The sequence below is a fragment of the Mesocricetus auratus genome, unplaced genomic scaffold (genome assembly GCF_017639785.1).
Source record: "Mesocricetus auratus isolate SY011 unplaced genomic scaffold, BCM_Maur_2.0 Super-Scaffold_100010, whole genome shotgun sequence".
Classification (NCBI taxonomy): domain Eukaryota; kingdom Metazoa; phylum Chordata; class Mammalia; order Rodentia; family Cricetidae; genus Mesocricetus; species Mesocricetus auratus.
In genome coordinates this window covers 9,416,719-9,441,360 of record NW_024429194.1, presented here as the reverse complement: position 1 = coordinate 9,441,360, position 24,642 = coordinate 9,416,719, and the positions used below count along the sequence as shown (strand labels likewise).

The 24,642-nt window shown below is 45.5% G+C and overlaps 1 protein-coding gene across 1 annotated transcript in view; it reads right to left on the bottom strand.

Moving 5' to 3' along the window:
* Nucleotides 1-24,642, bottom strand: part of Fbxl17 (F-box and leucine rich repeat protein 17) — a 411,968-nt gene that overhangs the window by 4,057 nt on the left and 383,269 nt on the right. Inside the window, exon 8 of the mRNA XM_021231250.2 lies at nucleotides 16,758-16,900. Coding sequence (XP_021086909.2) covers nucleotides 16,758-16,900 — 143 coding nt within the window. The remainder of the gene's footprint in view (nucleotides 1-16,757; nucleotides 16,901-24,642) is intronic.

Below are 24,642 nucleotides of genomic sequence, written 5' to 3'. Positions count from 1 at the left end.
TTGGATTCCTCAGCTACGAAAATAAGGCAAAGGGACTTACACTGTAGACTTGTTGCAAGGCTTAGATGTAATCTTATGCCTAGCACCATGATTGATATAGGGAAACCCCTAAACGGCAGTGTGGTTATTGCAGTAGGTTCTCACTGGAGAGTTACTGACTGCAAGGGTTAACGAGGGATGTATGAGACAACCCTATCCTTGCAGCACCACTCACTTCTAGATGTATCAGAAGTAAACCTCCGCATGGCGGTCACCATAGCCTCGAGATAACAATCACAGCGGAGCAATCTTTAGGACACTTCACAGGCAAGAAGACTGTTCCACGTGGCCATCTCTAGAGCCAGCAGCCCAGCTTCTTCAAAAGAGCTGGGTAGCTGAATGGGAGAGTTTTAAAGTCTGACAGCAGGTGGTTTCTGGGCATGCAAGGGCTGAATATTGATTTAAAACTAAATGCTAATTGAATCTAGATGTTGCTGCCAGCGCGTGTCCATATTGCACGGGGTGAGTCTACGGAGGCCCTTGGCCCTGAACCCCCTGCATGTGGACTTTGTCCTGTGTGTGCCACGCCACACGGCTCCAGTGAGGATGTGCCACGCCACATGGCTCCAGTGAGGACGGCTGCCTGAAACACACGGTCTCAGAGTCGAGGCGGCTCTGCTAGGAGCTGCAGTGTTTGTACTGCATATTCAAGGTTCTCTGCTCTTATAATGGCTACACAGAGAAACCCTGTCTCAAATCCCGCCCCCCCAAAAAACTGTTGTCTGAGTTTGATTAAAAAATTTCGTAAATGAATTTTGGCATGGGATTAGGACAACCTGCAATAATTTTGCTGTTTTGAACTACAGATTATATATTTATGTCTCTATCGCAGACAATCATAAAAACTAAGTCTCAGTCCCTCCGAAAAACACTGAAGATACTCTGTGACACACAGTCACACACACTCAGCCAAGACTGAATCCTTCTGATAACAAGTTCACCCACCTCAGCAGGGAGGAACTTGCTTTCATCTTTTAAAAAGCCTTAAAATTATTTGTATGCCAAAGTATTATTTTTAGATGGATTTCTCTATGGTCTCTGATCAGTAAATGTTTGATTTATAGGCATATTTTTTTTTGGTTTTACGAGACAGGGTTTCTCTGTATTGTTTTGGAGGCTGTCGGTCCAGCCTGGCCTCGAACTCACAGAGATCCACCTGTTTCTGTCTCCCAAGTGCTGGGATTAAAGGCGTGCGCCACCACCGCCCGGGTTATAGGCCTATTTTATTAATGTGTATGCTCAGGGTCATGTAACATTCCCCACGATGAAAAGGGCTGTGAGTGACCAGAGTTTAAGAAGACCTGTTCTACAATACTTGCAGGGTTCATATCTGCCTCAGGTCAGGGAACAGTGCTCCTCACACACCTGGATGAAAGCAGCCTCTAAGGGGGCACAGAAGCCGTGTGAGTCAGGGAGGACCCTGGGGAAGGGATGCTAGACCACGCAGGTCGCGTCACCTAGCAGGACGGAGCTACCAAGTAAAAAGAAAGGTGGAGTAGGGCACTGGTACACCTCCCTCTCATCCACACAGTCAAGGACGGCTCTGGGCACAGGGCTGACAGCAATTTCTTCTGGAGAATCAGTTTTTAAAAAGAAAAAAAAAAAAAAACACCAGTGCATAACTTCTCCAGAAAGAGATATATAATTCACCTCAAACAAACTCGATGCACAGAGACATGGATTTATGAAGTATATAAATTAGGTAATAATTTTTCACATTAGCAAAGCCTTTCATGGGAGGGTTAATTTATTTCATCAGCTCCCCTAATATGCTTCTTTTGATTTAACAGATTCGCTTTATCTATTTTTTTTTTTTTTTGCATGAAGCAAGGTAAACCTGTATGTAAGAATAGAGATGATGTCATGGGAATCCTCTGACTTTCCTAGGATATGGGTAAGAATAAGCAGCTAGCTGGCCTCGGGTAGCTGCACACGGGATGGCAATGGTGGTCTTCAGAAGACCACGCGCATCTCCTAAGCAACACCTTTGGTAACTGCAACAGAGTAGAGAAGAACATGCAAACATCCCATTTTAGACCTTCGCTGGGGAACTGTTACGCAGGGAGGATGCCCTGTGTGCTCCCAACAGGGGAGGTTCTATTTTTGACTTACAATGTCTCCTGGTGGTGCTAATGGTAGATTTTATAGCCTGTTAAGCTCACTGGCTCCTCAGAAGCTCACGTGACCCTTACTTCTTTTCATGGAGACTCTAGAAGTGCTCTGGTGTCACAGGGGAGCTTGAGCCTGGTGTGAGACACCAGGAAAAACCAAGTCATCTTTAATCTTAGGCCAACACTCACGCCTGCAGCCATTTTGTCCTGTGCCATTCCACTTGCTAGGGTGAAGGAACATCCCCTAATGCATGTAATATAATGTGTTTAAACACTGTCCCTCATAATATCTTTCTGTAAAATTCAATTCCTTCTTCTTTTTTTTTTTTTTGGAAAACTCAATGGCAACTAATTTACTTCACTTGAGATTTGGGAAAATGAAGTGTCTTCGTAAAGAAAAACTCAGAAATGTTATTTGAAGAAATTACTGTGATTAAAAGGAAAAAAAGCATATGCCCCAGGTTTTTTAAAAAGTATACAAGAAAGATTCGATTTTTTCATTCCCTCCCAAGACAGCATAGCTATGCTCTACATTTTCAAGATTATTATAACTCTTTTTAAGGTAGTACAATTTGTCTGGTATTTTAATCTATTTTGAGTTAACATCTATTAGCACTTTTTGAAAATGTGAGGCAATTTGCTATGCTAATTAAGGTAAATCATGCCATGATTTCAGTATATTGCTGCTGCAGTTGCTGCTGCAGAGGGGAGAGGAGAGAGCCGTCGAGTTCCAGAGATCCAGTTTACGCAGCCATCCAGGGCCTTCCCTTCTTAGCGAGTCCTCTTCAACACTGTCAACAGGAAGTTCCTGATAACTACAAACCTAGGCTACAATTCAACTATTCCAGAAAAAAACATACGCTCTGATAAAACATGCCAAAGAAGCCAGAAACATCGAGTGGTTGTCCTTCCCTCATCACCACAGGAAATGCTTATGGGAGGCAAGAAACACGATCCTGGAACACATTAGGTCAACAAGAAGTAACTACTCCAAGCGGTTTGTTCTTTAAATTCTTTTCGTGTGTGGCGTGTGCAAACACATGTGCGTGCATGAGGGGCCACTTGTGGAGGTCATGGGGACACTGGGTGCTTTCCTCTGTTTCTTGCATTCCCTTGAGACAAGGTTTCTCCCTAACCAGGAGCTTGTCATGCTGGCTGGCTGGCTGGCTAAAACGCTTCTGGTATCCACTCTTCTCCATTCCCAACACTGGTGTTACAGACACGTGAAGCCCTGATGCTGGTGATTTGAACTCATGTCTTCATGCTTGCAGGAGTAGTTCTTTCACTCACTGATCCATCCATCTCTCCAGCCCAAAGTGGTCTCCTTGATGGAGAAAGTTATCACTATCATTCGAGATCGTGATGATCGCATTTGTTACTTTATGCCCAGACTGTAAGCTCCCTGACAAGGAGTACTTCATTCAGCTCTTTTCCACCCAATGCATGCTGTCTGGTATTCTCACCCAACTAAAATGCAGGCTCTACAAGGCAGCAGTGTCTTGTTTTTATACAATGCCAGTCTGTGGCACGTGCCTACTATGCAGAACATGCTCAATGCATATTTGCTGGCTCGGTGAATACAGGAGTTACTAGGAGAATCTGTTCTGAGTAAATAAAAAGGGGGGCATGTTGGTACTCTGTCAAATGGAAGTTAACTCTGTTACCAGACTGCCATTTACGATGGGGATATCTAAAGTCTTGACCCTGACCTCAGTCCCAGAGCCCTTTAACAACTCATGCTCCTGCTCATCCTGACTCTCAGACTTTACTGTTTTCTCTCTACCACCCCTAGGTAGCACTTTGCAGAAGCAGCCTCCCAGCAGTTTAGAGAGTTGGCACTCATGATGGTGGTAGAGAAATTGGTGCTGGGGACACGGCTGTCAGGCAGCTCTTGGAAAGGACTCAAGTGTACTTTGGGCTGACTGATGGCAGCCCTCCTTCAGCATCAATTACACACACTGCGACGGGAGACAGGTTAATAACCTTGGATATGAACAATACTTCACAAACCCTACAGTTCAAAAGATTTGATGCCTGAGCTTGAAGCATTAGCGGCCTGCTTAAGATGGCCCACTCAAGAAGGCCTGATGGAAAGTCTCAACATTTCAAGACATTGAAGGTCTTCTGATGTCACAGCTATTTGGTGGTAGTGAGAACAAAGCAATGACATCTGAACCTTTCCTTTTTTGTGGGGAGGGGGATGCTTCAGGATGGCTTCACTCCTCCATGGGGCAATGGAATAGAGGGGCTTTCTTTTGTCGTCGTCATCTTTGTCACCATTGTCACTGTGGGGTTTGTATAATGGGAAACATGCAGCAGAGAGAACAGCCAAGGCTTATAGAAACCACACAATCATAACTGCCCCCAATACTCACAGCAGATCAGATTTCATGAGGTAGGATGAGATAGAAGTGAGCTCTTTATGGTTTACCTTGGCAAAAAGTTTTAAAAATTTGCCTTAATCTTTTCACCCTAATTAGCAATAATGCAGAACAAAAGTATAGCCTTGCTATAGTTAGCCTTGCACCCAGCCACAATTTCTCTGCTACCATTATGAATTCACTAAATTATTCTGAATTATCACTAACCTCCTGCAAAGAGGTACTTAGTGATGTTGGAGAGAAAACAACGTTGAGGGCTGGAAGGGAGTGATGTAATGAACACTGACTAATTTCCAGTTGTATCCATGCTAACATGCTATGATTTTGGTTCATAGGGTGAGCCAGCTAGAAATGGTGGCCAGGATTTCAACTCGGGATTTGAACACACAGTGCTCTCTGGATTGAACATACGCTGGCACCTGGGTAATAATGTTGAGCATGGGCCATCATCAGTGAGGCTCGACTGCTCATCTGCCTTGGGAAAGGCTTCCTGACATTCATTTTCTAACCTTCAGAAACAAAGATTCCAGTTGGGATATGAATGTATTTCCAAGCACTTGGCAATCTCTTTCCCAGGCTGCTCTGAGGAACGATGGATGCCACTGGCTTGCAGAGATTGTTGTGGGCTGTGGTTCCAAGACACAATGAAGTGTGGTTAAAATGAAATAAAAATGGTGACGCTCAGGCCTGCAACAAGGGCCTTCTGACGAAGCCAACTAGGGTCACGCCAGAACCGCACGCCTTTCCTCCCATCTTTTTCCCAGTGAAATGTTCCCTTGTGTTCCACAGAGAGAGTGGTCAGCAAGACGGATATGGGACGTGGTCTCTAGGAGCTTATAACACAGCAGGGAAGACAGGTAATTACTGCGGCAGCAGAAAAAGCTGAGAGGGACTTTCAGGAGCAATGCGAGTTGTCACAGAGGGAAGCCCACAGCAGGCACGCCCGCCAGTGGTGTTGGGAAATGCCTCCCAAAAGACGGGGTGTTTGCCTGGACGTTCAAAACAGGGCGTCAGACTGTGTGTCACATGCATTAAATGTATACATAGTGTGCAGATAAGAAAGGAAGCCAGGCCAAGAGTCGTTATAATAGGACAAGCAGTTTTCTACTTTGTAAGCCACAGTGTGCCTCTTGTTCCCGATAGCTGTGCTCTCAGGAGGTGAAAGGTGAAGGAAACTGTCTCTGTGCGGGCGGAAAGTGCTCACACAGTGCAAACAGCATATATACAGGGCTTGCCTAACTCAGGGCTCCTGCCCTGTCGCTGGCCTGTCACTATTCACAGACTCCCTGGGCAATGTCACTCAATGCTAACAGCTCTAGGGGCTAGCTCTAGGCAGCCCAGAGGCAGAGTGTTGTCTCTGGGGCAATAGACCTTGGAGTCGGCTTCTGTTTTCTGGATCTCTGGGAAACTATACTGGATATCCAGGTATTCACTGGGTACCAGCGCAAGTCTCTACACTCAACTCTAGAGCCCCTTCAGCTAGTTCCCACAGGCTCCCAGGTGGAAACACTGAAATTGGTGAGTAGTTATGGGGAGTTAAGTGCCACCCCAAATCTGCATTTGACGTGATGGGCCACTGAAATGCAGCGTAAGACGATTTACACAGGACACGGTGCTGTCTTCCCTTGGTGCTGGCAGCTGAACCAGGACACAGCAGGCAGCTAGGCAACAGATCCACCATGGAGTTTTGTCATGGGCAGACAGTGAAACGCCAGCTGACGGACTCATTTTCCTAGGGTCTGCCATAGCTAACAGCATGCATTGGTTCTCTATGGAACTACATAGATCTTAATGAATCTATCTCTCTCTCTTTGCAGCAGGAGTCTTCATGTCGTTGGTTTAGTGACAAGCCACATCTTGCTGTGGTTTCTCTATGGGCAGACCAAGAGACCAGGAATTCGATACCACTCTATCTCTTTCGTTCAACAGTGAGGCAAGTCTTAGAGCCCGGTTCCCTAGCTCTGTCATGTAAGCAGCTTCCCCTCTCTTGTTTTATCCAAGGCTTCTTTCTGCCAGGAGGCCCACTGATGCATGCTTCCTGATGTGGGAAGCATTCAACTGTGTCTGCCATCAGGAACAGACAAGAACATAGCGGCTGCCATCCCAACTGCTCATCAGAACAACCAGGGGATCTCTGTAAGCCCAGCGCCCAGGCCATCTCCCAGCAACTGGATCAGTATTTGCAAGGAGTCAGGCTCTTGAGATTCGGACGCACGGCACAGGTTGAGAGAACAGCTGATCCCTACCCCTGGCACCTTAAGGCAAGGAGTAAAAGCAGCAAACACCCAGCCCTTCTGGGGACGCCCTCCCCGCATACGGGAGCTGGAGAAGGAAACTTGATCCTCTAGGCCATAGTCATCATTTTCAAACATTCAGTGCTGCACCACACAAAAGGTTGGCTCTTTGTCTGTCAAATACGCATGGGTGTCCTCTTTCCATGCCGAGCTTCAGGTCTCTAACTGGTCAACACTGACTTTCCCAGCAGCTAATGGGAAACAAACAAAGCCTGAAACCCAGTTCTCATATGGACCTAGTACTTCATCAAGGGACTGCTCAGGGTGCGAGCACAGCCACCGAAGACTGTTCAGTGCATTTAAAAGAAGGAAAACTGTTTATCTCATTGGCATCTTAAATGCCACTTGCTAATCAGCTGATCACGGAGCACACACGCAGAATGTTTCACTTACAGATCTCTCTACCCATGGCTTGAGTTCGTTAAGAAGACAAAGACAACACTTGGGTCATTGACATCTTAAGACTGTAAAGTGCACGTGCAGGAGACTGCGGGATGAGGAGAGGGAGGGGAGGGAGGGTACTGAAGGGGAAGGGGCAGAGAGACAGTGAGAGAAAGAGAAGACACAAACCTGTAACTCCTGACTTGCAACAAACAAACAAACAAACAAACAAAACCTCATCTAAAAACCCCAAAACACAGAAAGAAGCAGACACGGAGAATTCGGTGAACCTGACAGGGCAGCCTTGTAAATCCAGTCACCTTTCTCAAATGCACTCATTCCATTTCAGAGTCGGCAATGATTGGACGTGCTATGCTGTCAATATCACCACAGGACTGGCTTCATGCTGTCTCTTTCTCGGGAAATGCAGGCTGCCTGTTAACACTAGCACTGCTTCCATTCACTTGAATTAGCACAGTGCAAAAGCAGCGAAGAATCTGAGAGATGGGGATCACAGAAACGCCTGCAGGTTAAGTGAGAATTGGGGCTTGCAAACCTGAAGCCTCTAATTAGAGATTAGTGTGACAGCAAGTCCAATAACCTGACTGTCGAGAAGCTAGTGACATTTTCATCCCTGGCATCACCCAGCAATCTTCCTCCGTGAAGGATGTTTCACGCTGAGAGTAAGCTTTCCGTCCAGCCTGTTAGGTGTGATCATGGGCGTGACCAAGGTTCCGAACTACACATTTGCACATGCGGTACGTGTACATGCAGTACACAGAAAAACCCAAACCTGGACACCAACACGATCATCTGTGTTGGTCCCCATGCTTCAGCAAAAGAACAGCTATTTGAAAAAGCTGGGCCCTAATAAGATAATTAATGTAGTCATAGTAGCAAGCACAATGTATTTATGGAACACATCTGGGTGTTTCTAAATTAAACTCCTGAAGTTAAGTTGAAAACATAATTGAGGAGGAAAACTCTCTACACTTAAAAAAAAGTTTTCTTTCACGCCTAATGGTTTCAAGGCTGAGGACTTGGTGATCACCTCTCAAGCACCTGAGGAGCCTGAAGAGAAGCTTCCTTCTTACAAGTGTTTCTACCAGGTGGACTTATGGATCTGACCTGCAATATATTCTGCATGATTATGACCAGTAAGTCTGTGTATTAAACATCGGAAATCTGAAAATAAGCGTTTTGTGTTTTGCTTCGGTTTTGGTTTTCAGAAGCAGAACCATACAGAAGTCAGAGCACTCCAGGGCTTGGACTCTCAGGGAGTTCAAGTGGAAGAACATAGCAGGAGCCCGAGCTCTAGCTGGCTGTCCTTTCGGCCTCCCCCTGCCCCCAGGATTCCCCAGCTACGACATGGGGGTTAACCTAAGATAGCATCTTTCTTATGTGTGTAGTCATTTCCTTCAGTCTAGATACTGCCCCCCTCTATCAAATGGCTAAGAGGCAGTGGGCTCTAACTGTTTTCAAACGATTTTAGCTATTTAGTACTTTTTCAAGCTAAACCTTGGAAATGTCGAATGCTGACAGCTGCTGTGGTTGAGGAGAATACAGATGATGAATACAACATAACCCACCCACCCGTCCACACGTCCACTCAGCCTCTACCACAGCCTGAAGCTGTGGTAGGTTCTGGTTTTAAAGAACGAGAACTTTCTGTGTGATGAGGACGAGAAGAGTCAGTACCCTAACAGTTAAGATCTGTTCACTCCATGAGGATGTAATACAAACCTACTGTCCCCTTCCTGTAGCCCAGGGAACAGAGACACAAAGGGACAGGAAGGGGAGGTGGGAAAGCCAGCAGCAGTGGTGACAAGAGAGCTCCTTGCAGAGCTGCTATCATTTGAAGGCAGCTGCCAGGCGAGAGACGAGTGGACACTGTCTGAAGATGCTGCGTGAGACCCACAGCGCAGGTGAAAGCAGAAAATGACCAGCGGCGAGAAAGCCAGGGAAACTGATCCTAGACAACCCTTTCTGGAGGTTTAACTCTAGGGCGCCAGAGCACAAGGGACAGGGGATGGAGGGGAATGTCAGCTGGGCTGACATGTGACCCATGTGAGGGTTCCCATTCAGAAGAATCATTCAGGACGATTCAGGACGTCCACTTAAATGAACGAGCAGGAAATTGCGCAATCATCAAGCTCACACTATCCAAGTTGCCATGCTTTCTCAGGGGCCACGGGCTCCGGGGGCCTAGGAACTATTTCTTCGTGGTTTTTCCAACCACAGTGACTGCAATATATGCTGAGCCACCCAAAAGACATTTATTGAACAGATAAGCAGCATATGATAGAATTAGAAGGAGAAAGAGCGTGCTCTCTGAAAACCTTACGAAGAATAGAAACAAGATTCTCGGGGGTGCAGCAGGGCAGGAGCAGAGGCTTGCCACTGAGTGCTGGGACCTCATAGTAGGCCGGGCCACTTCCTTCCCGACTGCAGGGTCTCAAAGCCAGTGAAGCCAGCCCTGCTGGCGCTTGGTCAGGTGTTAGTGAACCATTACCCTTTCTACAGCTAAACATAAAGATCACAACCCATAGCCTCTTTCTTCCATGTTATTGCTGCAGCCAGATGGAAGCTCCAAGGCGAATATTGACTGCGAAGCAATGACGCTGTGGGGCGCCTTCAGGCAAACACAACACGGCGGTCCACTGACCCTACAGTTCTGGGGACTGGAGGGGGGTAGACTCTCCTCACAGCTTGTGGAAAATGAGCTAACATTTTCACGACATATCAGATCCCTATAAAACCCAAGCAGCTACTTGTAGCACACCCTACAAGTTCAAGTTCCTACCAGAAGTCCAACCCTCTCAAGAAGCAAACCCTAGTCTTGTTCTGCATCCAGACAGGGATATGGTTGTCAGGTCTTTGCCCTGCTCAAAACAAAGCCAACAAATATAAAACCAAGAGGTCCTCGAGGTTTTTGTCTTCCTCTGCTTCTTTTTAATGAACAGAATCCTGACGACTGAAAATGAATTCTGTTTTTTAAAAATATTGTTGCATGTTTCTCAGGAGACTCCTTTTCCTTTTTATCGGATCTCAGCACGTAGAGGTGGTGGCCTATGCCTTTAAACCCAGTACTCAGGAGGCAGAGGCAGGCGGGTCTCTGAGTTCCAGTGGTCTGAGGACAGCCTGGTCTACAGCATGAATTCCAGGCAGCCTAGGGCTACACAGAGAAAACCCTGTCTTGAACACCTCCCTCGCCCCAAAAAGCCAACAACAACTTAGCATGTGAATTTATATTCAGAGTTAGAAAATTATGACCCTGCTAGGGAAGGTGACAATTTGTCAGATAAAAGATCCCAAAGCAGGTATGCACACAGGAATAACAATAATGACAACCAGAGCAAACAGTTATTGAGTGTTCATAGGAAACACGACTTTGTGCTCAGTGGCCTCCACTCGTGTCAATTACTCTTGTAATGACCCTCTGGGGCACAGGTTATCATTACCATCGTGTTTCAGGTCACTCTCAGGTGAGTCCAAGGCTTGAGAGTAAGCTCTGAAGGGTCCCAGGGTTGGTAAAATGACGGAAGCAAAACGCTAGCAGCGAGGCACGGGGCTGATCAGCTCCGCCTATTCCACCGAGGTCCGGCCACACCAGTGCTTCCTGATCTAAGGGCTGACTCTGGACGGGAGCGTCACTTATATTTAGCACTGGAGGTGAGTCGGACGGGAAGAGACGGAGATGGGAGCACTTAACTAAAATGAGGCTGAGAGAAACCCTCCAAATTTCAGCCGATGGCTTCTCCCTGCTCAATTACGAGGGCCGAGCAGGAGAGGGCTGTAAAAAAACATGCTATAAAGTGCTCCTGTGCGAAAATCACCTGCCGAACTGTTTCATCAGCAAAAGGAAGACGCTGATGCTTCAAGCCAAGGCTTCTCTCAGAGACTGGAGCCCCTGTCGCCGCCCGCCGGCCACCTCTGCCAGCGCCTTTCTTTTGGCATACAAGGATACCTGTGCAGTGGAGGTCTCTCGAGACAGAGGCTCCACACTTTAGGTCAGCCAGACCACTCCTGCCTTCTCAGAGCAGAAAGTGAATTTCTGTCGATGTATTTTTTTTCAACGGGGCATTAGTTTTAAATTTTAAATTTTGGCTGAGGGCGATCTGAAACCAGCTGTGCATACGTCGGGGGATGCGGAAAGCCCTGCCGGTGCTTGACTTTGTTTCATGGCTGAATTGCTACCAAAACAGTCCTGGACACAGTGCCCCACAAATTATTTTTCCCTTAAACTGATTTTTCCAGTTAGTTCTCTGTATTAGTTACAGAACCATCTATTATTTTCCCCATAGGGCTTTTCCCGCTCACAAGCCCCAAACAAGCCGCTAAAAACCCCATTTTCCCCACAGAAATATTTTGGTTGTTGAGGTCTTCTCTTCCCACAATTGCCTCCTGAGAAAAGCAGCTCAGTGGTCAAATTTTCTTGGGTATTTTTTACATTACATTGGGCGCACAGAACTTGGCCCTTGATGCTTACGGTTGTAAAGCAGAACCCGGGCTGACGGGTTCCCAGGCCTAGGTTTCCACAGTAGCCACGCCTTGGCCGTTTAAATAAGGGATTCCACATGAGAACCAGGCTTTCCTACATCCTAGGGAATAGTTCCTAGCGAGCAGTCTTTATTGAAATAAATCACTGTATCACTCCTCGACTGAGAATTTCAGGGATTGTGGCAGATGAGGAAGACAGTCTTGGGAAGTAAGTTTTGATAAGAAATGAATAAATTTGGTTATTTTCATGCTGTGGACCAATAACAGCCAGCCTCCACTGGGCCCCTGGCCTGAAGGCAGCTGGGTAATCAATAGATCCCACAAAGGCAGCTTTCCGCCCCCAGCAAGCCTCTCTGATCTTTGCTTCGTGGACTCTTCACGCCTGTGTAATTCTAATTTATGTCAACCAGAAATCAAAGAAATTCCAGGAGGCTTTGGTCATAGGACATTGGCGTGGACCTTTCACAATCTGTTTATGTCTAGTCCTTGAGTAACAGGGCCCGCAGAGCCTTCCAGACCCCTCTACTGGTCAAGGAGAAGGCAGCAGCAGAAGGCAGCCAAGCTACCTGCTTAATGGTGGTGGGTGGGGGGCAAGGCGGAGCGGCCTAAGGTACAAAGCGGGGCACATTTTCTCCTAGCTTCTAACTCTGCAGGAACAGAAGAACTAAGCATTTTAAGTGGAAGCTTTGCCAAGAGTGGCTCCCTCAATAACGCTCTTTAATGATACCCCAGACGCTGGCATTTTCAAATCAAATGAACAGTGTGTAAAATTAGTTCTGCATGAAGTTAAAAAAAAATGGAAAGTGAAAGGGAGCTTTTAAAAGCTCCAGCATTTCTCCATCCAACTGCTTTTCACAAGGGTTTGGCATTTGAGAATTGCTACGTTTACGATGTTATTCACTGCTCATAATTCAGGCCTGTGTCTCCAAACTTTGGTATTAACACACACTGCAGAGGTTTTCCAAGCCAGCCAAGTGCCTCTGGCGAGGTCTCCTTTTCCAGCCAATGCCATTCCACTGTGCCCCTTCTCTTCTCATCAACCTTGTTACCCCAAACCTTTTTCATTAACCTTGAACATTGCCTTCCATTTGCCCTCCAGCTTTCCCAAGCACTTTTCCTTTGCAGTTGTTCTCTAGCCAAACTGCCTTGTCAGAAATGAGGAAAGTAGCATTAGAAACAGATCTATAGAGTCTAGATTCACTCAAGGGCTGAAAACAGTTTCTATGAACAAAGTCACCACTGACTGTTAATAGCTGTGGAAGCTAGAGTAACCACATTGCTTTTTATTACAGTCCCATTGATTACCAAGTATTTTTAACTAAGTCACTAAACAAATGTGAGTCAAACTGATAGGCGATTTCAGGTCAACTCTAATTCCCAAGGTCAAGTAAGTCTTTGAACAGTGTCTAAGAGTGTAAGCCTCCACCCCCCCCAGTTCATCAAAGCAGTCTCACACAGCGCTTTACTCTCTTGGTTTTTACAATGCATTAAAGTTTAGGAGATTATGTGGCGTCAGCTTCAAAACCTTTTAACATGCTTATCCATCCAGCCATCGGAAAAGCTACTCGGAGACTTCTTAATGCGCTTCCTAACTTTACAGCTGCATGGGGAAGGCTCCAGTTGTTGGAGAGCTGGAGAACTCCTCCCCAGGACTCAGCAATGTTGCAGCCAAACAAATTTCCTGCAAATTTACTTAGACATTGATAATCCGAGTACATGCTTTTTCAGCTGCAAAGAATATGTTTAATGCTTTGCATCTGCGGGCAGGGAGAGCAGACAGACACAGAGAGAGATTGAGATTTTCCTACAACAAATAAAAGGCATTTTGTTGTTATTCTTGTAACATCATAGAAGCAGAAGTGGGTAAAATATAGCCTCCAAATTAAATGTAAGTAGCCCCAAGTGAAACTTACATGTGAAAGAAAATGCAACTACACTCTACCACGCCTTTCTTTTCTTGAGAGAGAGTCTCGTTATGTAGCCCTGAGTGACCTGGAACCACAGTCTATACCTCTGTCTCTGCAACCCCCACAATTCTGGGGATAATGGGGTTCATCCTCAAGCACAGCTGACTTTGTGATTGTTTTTTTGAGACAGGGTTTTTTTGAGACACGGTTTCTCCATGTAGCAGCTCTGGCTGTCCTGGAACTTACTCTGTAGGCCAGGCTGTCCTCAAACTCACAGAGATCTGCCTGCCTCTGCCTCCCAAGTGCTGGGGTTAAAGGCGTGCGCCACCACCTGGGTTTTATGATTTCTAAGGACCACAGGCCTCCAGGATATGACTGGGGAGATAGGCACACTCACAGACATGCTTCTCCTCACACAGGGATCCTGCTGGCCACATTCTTGGCCAGGTGGCTAACTGTGCAGGTGGTGAAGTCTCTTGGCACTTGGCTGGCTTCAGATGATGTGCTGAAGGAGGAGGAGATCCGGAGCTAATGAACTTCGATAGTGGTCAGCAGGTCTGGTCGAGCTATGGTGATAAGTATCCACTTGGGTTGTTTGATGCTTTGTTGGCATGACCGATGTTTGGGATGCACAGATCTTCTCCATGCCTTGGTCCTGGCTTTCCTGTTCCTTATTTCCACCTCTGTTTGCCTTTATTTCTTCTTGCTAGTTTCTCTGCCCATGCCAGCAGCCTTATAGTCATACTTTTTTTTCATCTCTGTGCTGGAGCAGAGGGTTAGGAACTATTTATTATTCAAATGCATAGTGTTCCAGGGAAACTTGGTTTTCATCAATGAAACGTGTGGAAAGTAGAATTACTGATATCTTTCTATAGAACATAAAACATTTAGGTTCTGATGAGGAAAAACTACAAAGGTATCTTCTATAGTCTAAATCTATTTTATTTCCTCTTTAAGTTCACTTCCAAAATGTGGTTTCTGTTTGTTTGTGTGTGTATATTATATTTTGAAATTCACATACTGCAGTATAGCACATGTTACTATAACACTGAAAAGAATTGTAATTCATGGTATTTTATATGTGACTGATATCATCCTAAGCACCTTATATACATTAATTTATTTAAATGCTCACAATTCTTCAGGATGGGTACTAGGATAACGTTAATTTCACAAATGCTGCAAGAAGCTTTACTTGGGGTTACTCCACTATCAGGTATAAAAGCCCAGATTTGAACCCAAACTCTGGCCCAGAGGACACACCCCCTCATTATGAGCTTCTTCTCTTCTCTAGGCAAATCTTTCTTCAGGTCTCCAAGAGAATTTAAAGATGGATGACATAAAACAAGACTTGAAATCTGAAGCGCTACTTTAGTTTGGGTTTTCCATGCAGCTTTCTGTTGAAGGCTTTGCTTGCACTTTGTGTGTGGCTTGGAAATGTCTTCTGTTCTCATCGAGCCCTTCATGTTTGGCTCAGAGCTGAGCTGAGTCTCAGGAAGCCAGACAGCAAGGCTAAGCTCCTTGGGCTGGGCTGAACTGGGGCAGCCTGTGGACAGACGGCACTGTGTCGGAGGCAACAGACTCCTGGAGCAGTCCTCTGGTTTGAAAACGGGTTCAAAGCCGGACACAGAATAGGGGCACCACTAATTGGAACCACCTATCTCTTTTTGCACTAATTTGTGCTTTTTTTTTTAAACTTCCAGAATCCTTAACTTAAAATCAGCAAAACGCTGCTCAGCAATTAGGTGTGGCATCGTTTTCTAAACGGTTATAGTCTGTGTCTGAAGGGGAAGCTGACCTCCCATGCAAAAAGTATAAAGAAGGCAGGCTGTAAGAGAGCCTCTAAACTCATTCACTTCAGAGTCCATGCACTTGTGGGCATGGCTTCCTGGGGATGCGGAGGCACTTGCCTGTCACTATGTTGTGCTTCGAGTCCTCTGCCTACCGGGGACCCTTTAACTGTCAAGTGACGAGGTTAGCAGTAGTGTTCTCTTAGCCAGCAATGAGTGTTGAGGGACACTTGCTCCTGTGGGTCTCAGTGCTGTTGCTAAGATACAAAGCAGGTAGCTTTCTGTGCTGGGCTAAGATACAATGCCATTTCTAGAACGTAACTGGCAAAGGTCTAGAACAGTTGAGATTTTACAGCCTTGGAAACAACAATTAGATCTATTGTGAACAATGACAAAGAACACAAGGTACTTGGGCCATTATTATTTTTGTCCCAGACTTGTCTGGTATCAAGTCTTGTGACAGATTTGTCCCTAAGAATCACTGTAGGAGCGGCACAGACATGTAAAATGGAGTAGGATGCCAGCGCTTTGTTAGTGAGCGTCTTGAGGTACGCCTTTTCAAAACGAGCAGTCTTCTGGCAGAAGGCTGCCTCTGGCATGTTCAAGAAACACTGAGACCAGACCTCAAAAACGGGGCGAGTGGCCTTCTGCATGTGGCTGGGGTGTCGCAGCCTCCAGCCTTTCACTGTGGCAGTGCAATAAAGAACCAATTCTTGGATTTGTTATAGGGAATCATGGCAGTTGCAAAGGAGAACACATTTACTCTGGGCTCAGTGGTCTGTACAGATGTTCTGCATTTCCTTCCCAGCCTTCAAATGTTAAGTGTGGTTCCATTGCTAAACTCATGCTCCATCCCGGACAACAGACGGCTCTGTGGAACTCTGGCTGGCCCTCTGGGGATATGTCACAGCATGCGATAGGAGAGACAATCTGGTATGCAGGGAGACACAAATTGGTTCCTTCTTGCCTCCAATGGCCAGAACACATACGTGTGCAGAAAAGGAATGAACACTTACGAAATGCCAATTTGACACTTTACTGTTACAGGAAATTTAAACTCTGGAATTTTATTTGTTAAGCCGTATGAATCGTAGTTTGCATGCAGCCTTTTAAATTCTGCTCTATGGATTTAGGAATAGGAAGCTAAATTCTATGATGACACTCTGTGATTGCCTTCCCCCCTTTTAAGTACAAAAATCCATTATTAATCAGAAATACAAAAATAATTCCAGATTACTTTAGCAAACCAGGGCAAAAATGCATGGCTAGCAGTGTGCATGAGCATGCAGGAGGAGAAGGTGGCACTAAGCTGGTCGCTATGGCAACTACATGCAGAAAACAAACAAGTCCTTACTTTATCACACCTCATCAGCCCCAAGTATCTCAGGGATTTGCTGCTCTGTGCAATCAGGGTGGCTCCTTGATCTGTGATTTCTTTACACCATCCAACATCCACCGTCTCTATGGTCACGCTGTATCGCCCAATGGCAATCAGTGCTGCCGGGAGGAACAGAGAGAAAGTGTTGGTATTAGCAGTGTAAGGGACCTACCTCAGCCCATGATGACTACGGGCTCATTTCCTCACTAAACCTGGTCCTGAAATGCTGTGTGCAAATGAGTGTTTTATAAACTAAATTAAATTTGAAATGCTTTAAAGAAAGTTTGCCCTATGACAAACCCTTGTGTGCAGTGAATAATCATTCTGTAATTTCCCTTTCATTGAACACAATCTTTTTTCGGTTTACTCACTTCAAGGTTACCTATACTTCCAAGCATTCATATTTGCAGGAGGAATAAATACAAGTAAATTATAGATGCAGCATTATAAAAGCCCAAGTGCTATCTAAATTTTATTCAAGGTAACTCTAATACTTTTAAAAAAGAAGAATAAAAAACCACCACATGAACACCATTTTGAGGTGTGTTATATTACATGCAAATTTCTTTATGAATCGGTATAATTTTTTCCATCTGTTTATGACCTGTAAAATGTAAGAGCATATAATACTTTTCACATTAGTTCTTCTTGGGGCTGTTGGGAATTAAGAGTACATTATACATATAGTTGAATTTAATTGGTGCCAGGCTAGAGTGCAGTAAAGGGAATGTATTCGTTATGGTAAATTTCCTTTCCATATCAGAAATCTTTCTATTTAATATATAAAAAGAGCCTGCCATCTGAAAACCACGACATTATCTCTAATATTCTTGACTCTTTATCACGGCACTGCTACTAAAACGCAGATGCCCAAGCTATAGTCTGGGATGGACTTTAGTTACCCCTGCAAAGCTCCACAACCCTTACCCTGCTGGAGCCACCAATCAGCAAACAGGGCTCTGCTTCAGGGACTTGGGTGTGGTTTGATAGGTGAGCTTGCCTCCAACATTTATGAAGCATAAGAAACAGATCTTAATACCTGCTGCCAGAATGATGTTACGACGCATTGATCTGTGAATGAATATCTTGACAACAATGCCACAGACATTAAAAGGGAAAGAGCAATTGTTTGCTAGTTATTTCCTTATTCCGATGACATGGTTTGATTTCTGGAACCATAGAGGTGGGAGCTATTTTCTAAACTGTGCTGACTACATTTAGAAAGACAGAATAAATTTCTCATGTAAGTAAATACAACCCTGGGAAGCATCACTTGGCAAAACTCTGATAACCATCTCAGTGATTTAAAACAAACAAACAAACAAACAAACAAACAAACAACAACAAGAACCCCACCCAAGGGTTCCTGTGACAAAGTACTTAGAGGAAGCCAATGTTTATAAAGCAATCATGATCCCGGGGTTTTCAATTAAAAATACCAGAGAATTTTCTTAAGTTCCTCATATTCATTAACACTTGCACATTGTTTGCAAGCATGAAACAGGAGTAGCGGCAGTAGCAGAAACATTAATTCCATCGGTGTCCCCGGCTTAAGAAAACTGTACTAACGTGGGCCACGATCCCACAGGCTGTCACTGGAACCATGCTGTGCTGAGCCAGCCCCACCCTTCACTAGCCCAGTGTTAGCTGGCCCTGCCCTCAGGGGGAAGATTCACACCACCCCCCCTTGGGACGGATGGCTCACCACAGGCGTGCATCTCACCTGGGCGGTACACTGGAGCTGACCCTGCGGTCGGGAGCAGGTCTAAGGGTGTGAGAGCAGAGCACTGGCATGGGTGAGGGAGAGACGCCCTCCCTCCTCTGCCTCTTGCTACCTGTGGCAGGCAAGAAAGCTGGCCCCAGGGTCACCAGAGTAAGAGAACTGACCCTGCCCCACACCACCCAGGAGGGCGGGCCCTGCACCCCACATGGGCAGCACACTACAGCTGACTCTGCTGTTGGGGTCTCAGTCCTGGGTGAGCCGGTCCTGAGAGCATGAGAGCAACAGAGCCGACCCGGCCCCCCTCAGCGGCCTCCCACAGCAATCTGGAGACAGAGCCCTACACCTCACCTGGGCAGAGCAGCAGAGCTGGCCCTAGTGGTGTCAGAGTGTGTGACCCAGATCTGAGGGCCCGCTCCTTGCTGCAGGCTGCACTGTGTGAGCCAGCTGAGGCAGTGCTGGAGAGCTTGCACAGGGTAGTGACCATGAGGGACAACTGGCGGGCTGAGCAACCCAGCTACCACCCAGGCCCAGAACCAGGGCTACAAGTTAGCACAGTCCAAAATCCATCCTATCTATGAACCGTTGGAGCATGGGAAGGAGACGATCCTACAGATCCAAAAAGGAGGCATCCACAAGCCGGGACAACAGGAGACCCAAGAGGAGACCCAGTGAGAGCCTAGTATCATAGTGGCAGCAGCCAGAGGCCGAGAGCCGGACCAATGACTCCTGGCAATGACTACTTGAAGTAAAGATGAATGAATGGACTAAAGGGTCAACTGTGTGACTCACACTACATCTTCCAAGATGAGATTCTTCTCTTTTTTTCCCTTTTGTTTTGTTTGGCCTTTTTCTTTTAAATTTTGTTTTGTTTGGGGGGGATTGCAAGGGTAGAGGGCAGCTGCAAGGGGATGAGTGGGATCACAATACATCATGTGAAACCCACAGAGAATCAATACAAGTAAAAAGAATTAAAAAAACCAAAGAAAACAGTTTTTCTCTCTGGCACTGGCATCAGTCTCCCTGATTAACAATATCCTGAAGATTTCCTATACTAAAGGAAGTAGGAGACGCAAGAATGAAATCCCTTCTGGTGCGAGGTGTTCCTACAGGGTGTTTAGAAGGTGAAATGCCCAGGTTGCTGGGAAGCCCAGGGTCAGGAGATTGTGAACAGCTGTTTTTCTCAGACTTAAGACTGGAGTGCAAGAGTCCGGAACTATTCTGAGAAAGGTAAATCGAACCGAACGACAGGAGGAACTCCCACAGGCTGCCATCATGCAAATGAAGAGTTAACAGCAGCTACCGACCTGGTCACTTGTGTCTGGAGTTTCCTTTCTCCCTTGTCCAAATTAAATTATACAAAACAGGCAGCGACTGTGGGTAAATCAGGGTATTTAGTTTTGCTTTTGGCCTTGCTCTGTTTACTAAAGTTAGGCCTCAACTTCATTATTCGGACATTGCTCATTTCTTCAGCCAACCTTGTGAGAGATACAGCATTTCCATCAACAACCACAAGTCGGGTTCTGGACTAAGGGTTTCTGGCTAAGTATCTGATTTAACCTTCACAGTAAGCTCGTGGAGTCTTCTAATCCCCACCTCGAAGAGCAGCACATCAGGCCACATGCAGAGTGAGTGACTTTCCTAACGCTGTAAAACAGTGAAGGAGGGAACAGGATGTGAGATGGTAGCAGCACCCAGTCCTGACTCCTAATCAGACACACACATTTAGGGCCACTGGGCGCGGCTGCATCTAACAGGCTACCCTCTAGTGGTGGAACTGCTGTGTAACACTCGGTGCTGGATACAGATGTTCACGGAGCTCGAGGCTGCTTGACTGAGGAGACGCTGAGTAAGCAGCCACAGTATCATTCAATTCTCCATCTCCTTCTGTTCCCACTTCCTCCTCACTTCCAGATCTCAAGCGGTCAGAATCGTCACCCAGCCGTTTGTTTCACCTGGGTATAGCATCTACCAGTTTAATGGCCTCTCACGTCATAGCAATGGCGCAGAGTGGGGCTTTTTTGTTGTTTTTGTTTTTTTGTTTTTACGAGACAGGGTTTCTCTGTATTGTTTTGGAGGCTGTCGGTCCAGCCTCGAACTCACAGAGATCCGCCTGCCTCTGCCTCCTGAGTGCTGGGATTAAAGGCATGCGCCACCACCGCCCGGCCAGAGTGGGTTCTCGTGCTAGAAGTGTGCAAGCCACCATGGTCCCCCCCCCTTTGTGTGGGGGGTGACAAAGAAGCCTTCACAGAAGAGGTGGGCCAAGTCTTGAAGGACAACCAAGAATTCTCTGGAGAAACAAAGTCAGGCTAACTGCAAGCTTGTTGGATGGGGGAATAACCTGTCAAATGTTGAGAGACGGACAGGGACAGGGTACGCAGGTCATTCAGGTCATGTGGCCGAAGTATAGACAAGCTCAAGGCAGTGTAGGGTCACTGCAGAAACAGTGCACGTATAATGACAGATACTGGGGCAAGACTCAGAGCACGCAGAGTCCCCGCAGCAGGACGCTTCTCAACCACACACAGGGCAAAACAAACTGCGGTAAGTATTGTAAGTGTTCTACAGGGAGTGTACTGATTGCCACAGGAAACAGTAACGTCTGGATACATGTGTTGTGGGGGTATCAGCTGGACCTAAGCTATTCCTAATGGAATTCTCCTTAATCCTTCCAGTAGCCTTGCAGAACAATGAGCATTTGAGAGAAAGAGGACTCGTGCTACGTAGTTCACAAAGGCCAGCTCTAACAAAGAGGTACAGACTCTCCCAGGCTCAGGTCAGCTTCATCTGGATTGTGATGGAGACCAAGGCTGGTCTCTTTGACACTACTCAAGACCTAAATATTATAGCGTATGGATGGCCAAGTATTTAGTCTGTGTTGATAGCACTTGCTTAACGGAAAGTATATATATATATGTATATATATATATATACACACACATATATATACACATATATAAATTATGTGTACTTAATACACGGTGACTTTAGCAACTTCTTCAGTGTTTCACCGCTGTTCATTAGCTAGCTGTGAAAATGTAACATTCTATAACTTCAGCTTCATCTTTAGTCACTCTGTTTAGTAGATGCCTGACCTCTGGGTGATACTTATCTTCTTCATCCAGATAATAGGGATATTGACTGTATGTCTCACCCTCTTCACAGGTTCAAATGAGATAATGCATGGAAGGGACTTGTTGCTACATAAAAGTCACAGTTTATTGGTATTTCTGCAAACCATACCCAAACCATACCACTGATCAGTTGGTACAAAATGGAAAGGCCTGACCAGGGCCTGGGAGTGCAGGTCTGAAATGCAGGCTACTTGAGAGGCTTAGATAGGAAGGCCATAAGGTCAGACTGGTCTGGCTACATGGCTCAGGGCCAGCCTGGACAATTTCAGGAGTCTGTCCCAAAACTGAAAAGGTTGAGGATAGCTCAGTGATAACGCACTTGCCTGATGTGAATGAGACTCTAGGCTCTATACCCGTATTACAAAATAAAACAACTTCACAAGGTTAGACAAACCTGAGGCTCTAGAGCATTGTGTGAGTGTTCAGGCACTGGATCGACTCAGAGTCCTTGAACTGCACACTCTCTAGTGGTGGTCCTGGACCTGTAAACTGTACCTGTGTTCACAGGCCTGCAAATGGGAATGTGACTGTTACCTACAAGAGGGGCTGGTGTGTATGAGCTCTGTAAAATCCCAGACTTCCATCCAGTAACTGATGGAAGCAGATGTAGTGACCCACAGCCAAGCCCTGGGCTGAGCTCCTGGAGTTCAGCTGAAGAGGAGGAGGAGGAAGGATCATATCAATGATGGGGAAAACCATAGAGACAGCTGACCTGAGCTCCTGGAGTTCAGCTGAAAAGGAGGAGGAGGAAGGATCATATGAACACGAGCACGATGGGGAAAACCACGGAGACAGCTGACCTGAGCTAGTGGGAGCTCATGGCCTATGGGCCAACAGTTGGGGAACCAGCATGGAGCCCGACTAGACTCTGTATGTGGGTGACAGTTATGTGACTTGATCTGCTGGGGGGCCCTGGCACTGGCACCAGGACCTATCCCAGGGTCATGAAGTGGCTTTCTGGAGTCCATTGCCTATGGTGGGATACATTGCTCAGTCTTGGTGGGGCGGGGAGGGAGGGAGGTGACAGATTTTGTTGAGTATCCAAGGAAGGCCTTACTCCCTCTGAGGAGTGGATGGGGGTTGGGAAGGGTGGGGGGCAGGGTGGGGGGCACAGGAAAAGGGGAGAGAGAAGGAAGTAGGGTTGGTATGTAAAATGAAAAACAACTTTTTAAAAAGAAAAAAGAATAAATATGCAACACTAACTTCCTAATTACAATGAAATGTCAATATATTTTAATGTGCTAAAAGCAACTAATGAAGAAAGTTACATTCTAAAAAATTTATACAAATTACTGACAATTATTCAGTAGTTTCTGTTGATAAAGACTAAACACGAACCTACTAACAGACATTTCCAGGGGCATATGGACCGCAGACAGAAAGAGCAAGACACATATGCTCTCAATTTTGACCAAGAAATTCTACTTCTAGGGTTCTACCTTGAAAGTATAGTTCTAATAATATAAAGTTATGTAAGGACTTACTGACTGGCACATTGACTGTAACTGAAAATCAGGAAACAGCCCAAGTGCTCACCTATAGGAAAGTGACTGAAGAAACTGTGATACCCCACAGTAATTAATACTGGAAGAAGGAATAAAAATAAACAGGGACTAATGCATACTGGTTTCTTGATATTTAAAAGGGAAAGAAGTACAAAAACATCTATGTTTGCTACCATCTTTCATATACTAGAAAAGAAAAAAACCCCACACACATCTGTTTATTTGTGCAACGTGACAGTCATGGTAGGAAATAGGGTTAGGGTTAGGGTTACGGTTAGGGTTACGGTTACGGTTAGCCGGAGATGGAGGGGTGGGGGACGAGGCAGGAAGGCCACTGGCATTTTCTAGTTTTTCTTTTCTTTTTTTTTTTTTCCAAACAGGGTTTCACTCTGCATCCCTGACTGTCCTGGAATTCACTCTGTGGACCAAGATGGCCTTGAACTCAAGAGATCTGCCTGCCTCTGCCTCCGAGTGCTGGGACTAAAGGCACACACTGCCACCACCTGGCAAGTACCTCTTTCTGTCGGTTTGATCTTCTGAACTATTGGCATGCTTTACATCATTTCCAAAGTAAAGATCAATATGGAGAACTCAAAGAGAAACACCATCACAAATGAATCCAACTGTACTGGGAATGAACAGTATAACCAGGTGAATCACACACCAATGGGACGAGAGTTCAGAAATAGTTTGCTTTGCAAACAACATTTTGATTGGCTATTAAGACTATGGGCTAGCAATTCAGTAGCTACTGTCTGTGTGATCTAGGACTGTAAATTATGACAGGCAGTCTTGTCATTGTTAAAGAAAGGAGTTACAAATAGGGACAACTAGAAAATGTTTATAATGAATCTCCCCTCCGCGTACTGCGTACTGCACTGGAGTTATGAGAATGAACTCAAATTTTCAAAATAGATAATAGACATGGCTGATGAGCATGCCTGGTTTAGCAAATACGCACATATCCTTGGCACTTCCTGCTGGGAGGGATTAGAAGCAATTGCTATTGTCTAAATACCTTTCACCAATAAAAGGAATGGGCTTCCTAGAGAAGTGATTTCTTATGAAAAGGATTAGAGAAAAACCAAGTGTGGAAATCTTATGACATCACAAAAAGGAAGTTTAAAAAGAATGAAAGTACATCAAAAGGATAAAGGATCTAATCAGAGAGAGTGACAACAGTCACCGCTGGAATAAGTCAACTACAAAAATAAATACAACAGTAATGACTAATGATTCATACAAAATATATCTTTAAATCCACACAGATGTACACAAATAAATAGTCATGGATGGGCAGCCCATCCACACAGAAGAATTGCATTTTAATAATGTAAACCAATGAGAGAAATAAAGAAATATTATTATGCAAAAACTACAACATGATGGACCAATAGATACACTGTAAAATAGACCAATAGTTATACTATAAGAGGAACAAAATACTGGAATAGTGACAAAGGTAGTCCTCATTTACAAAAGAAAAAACCAACCTAGCAGTG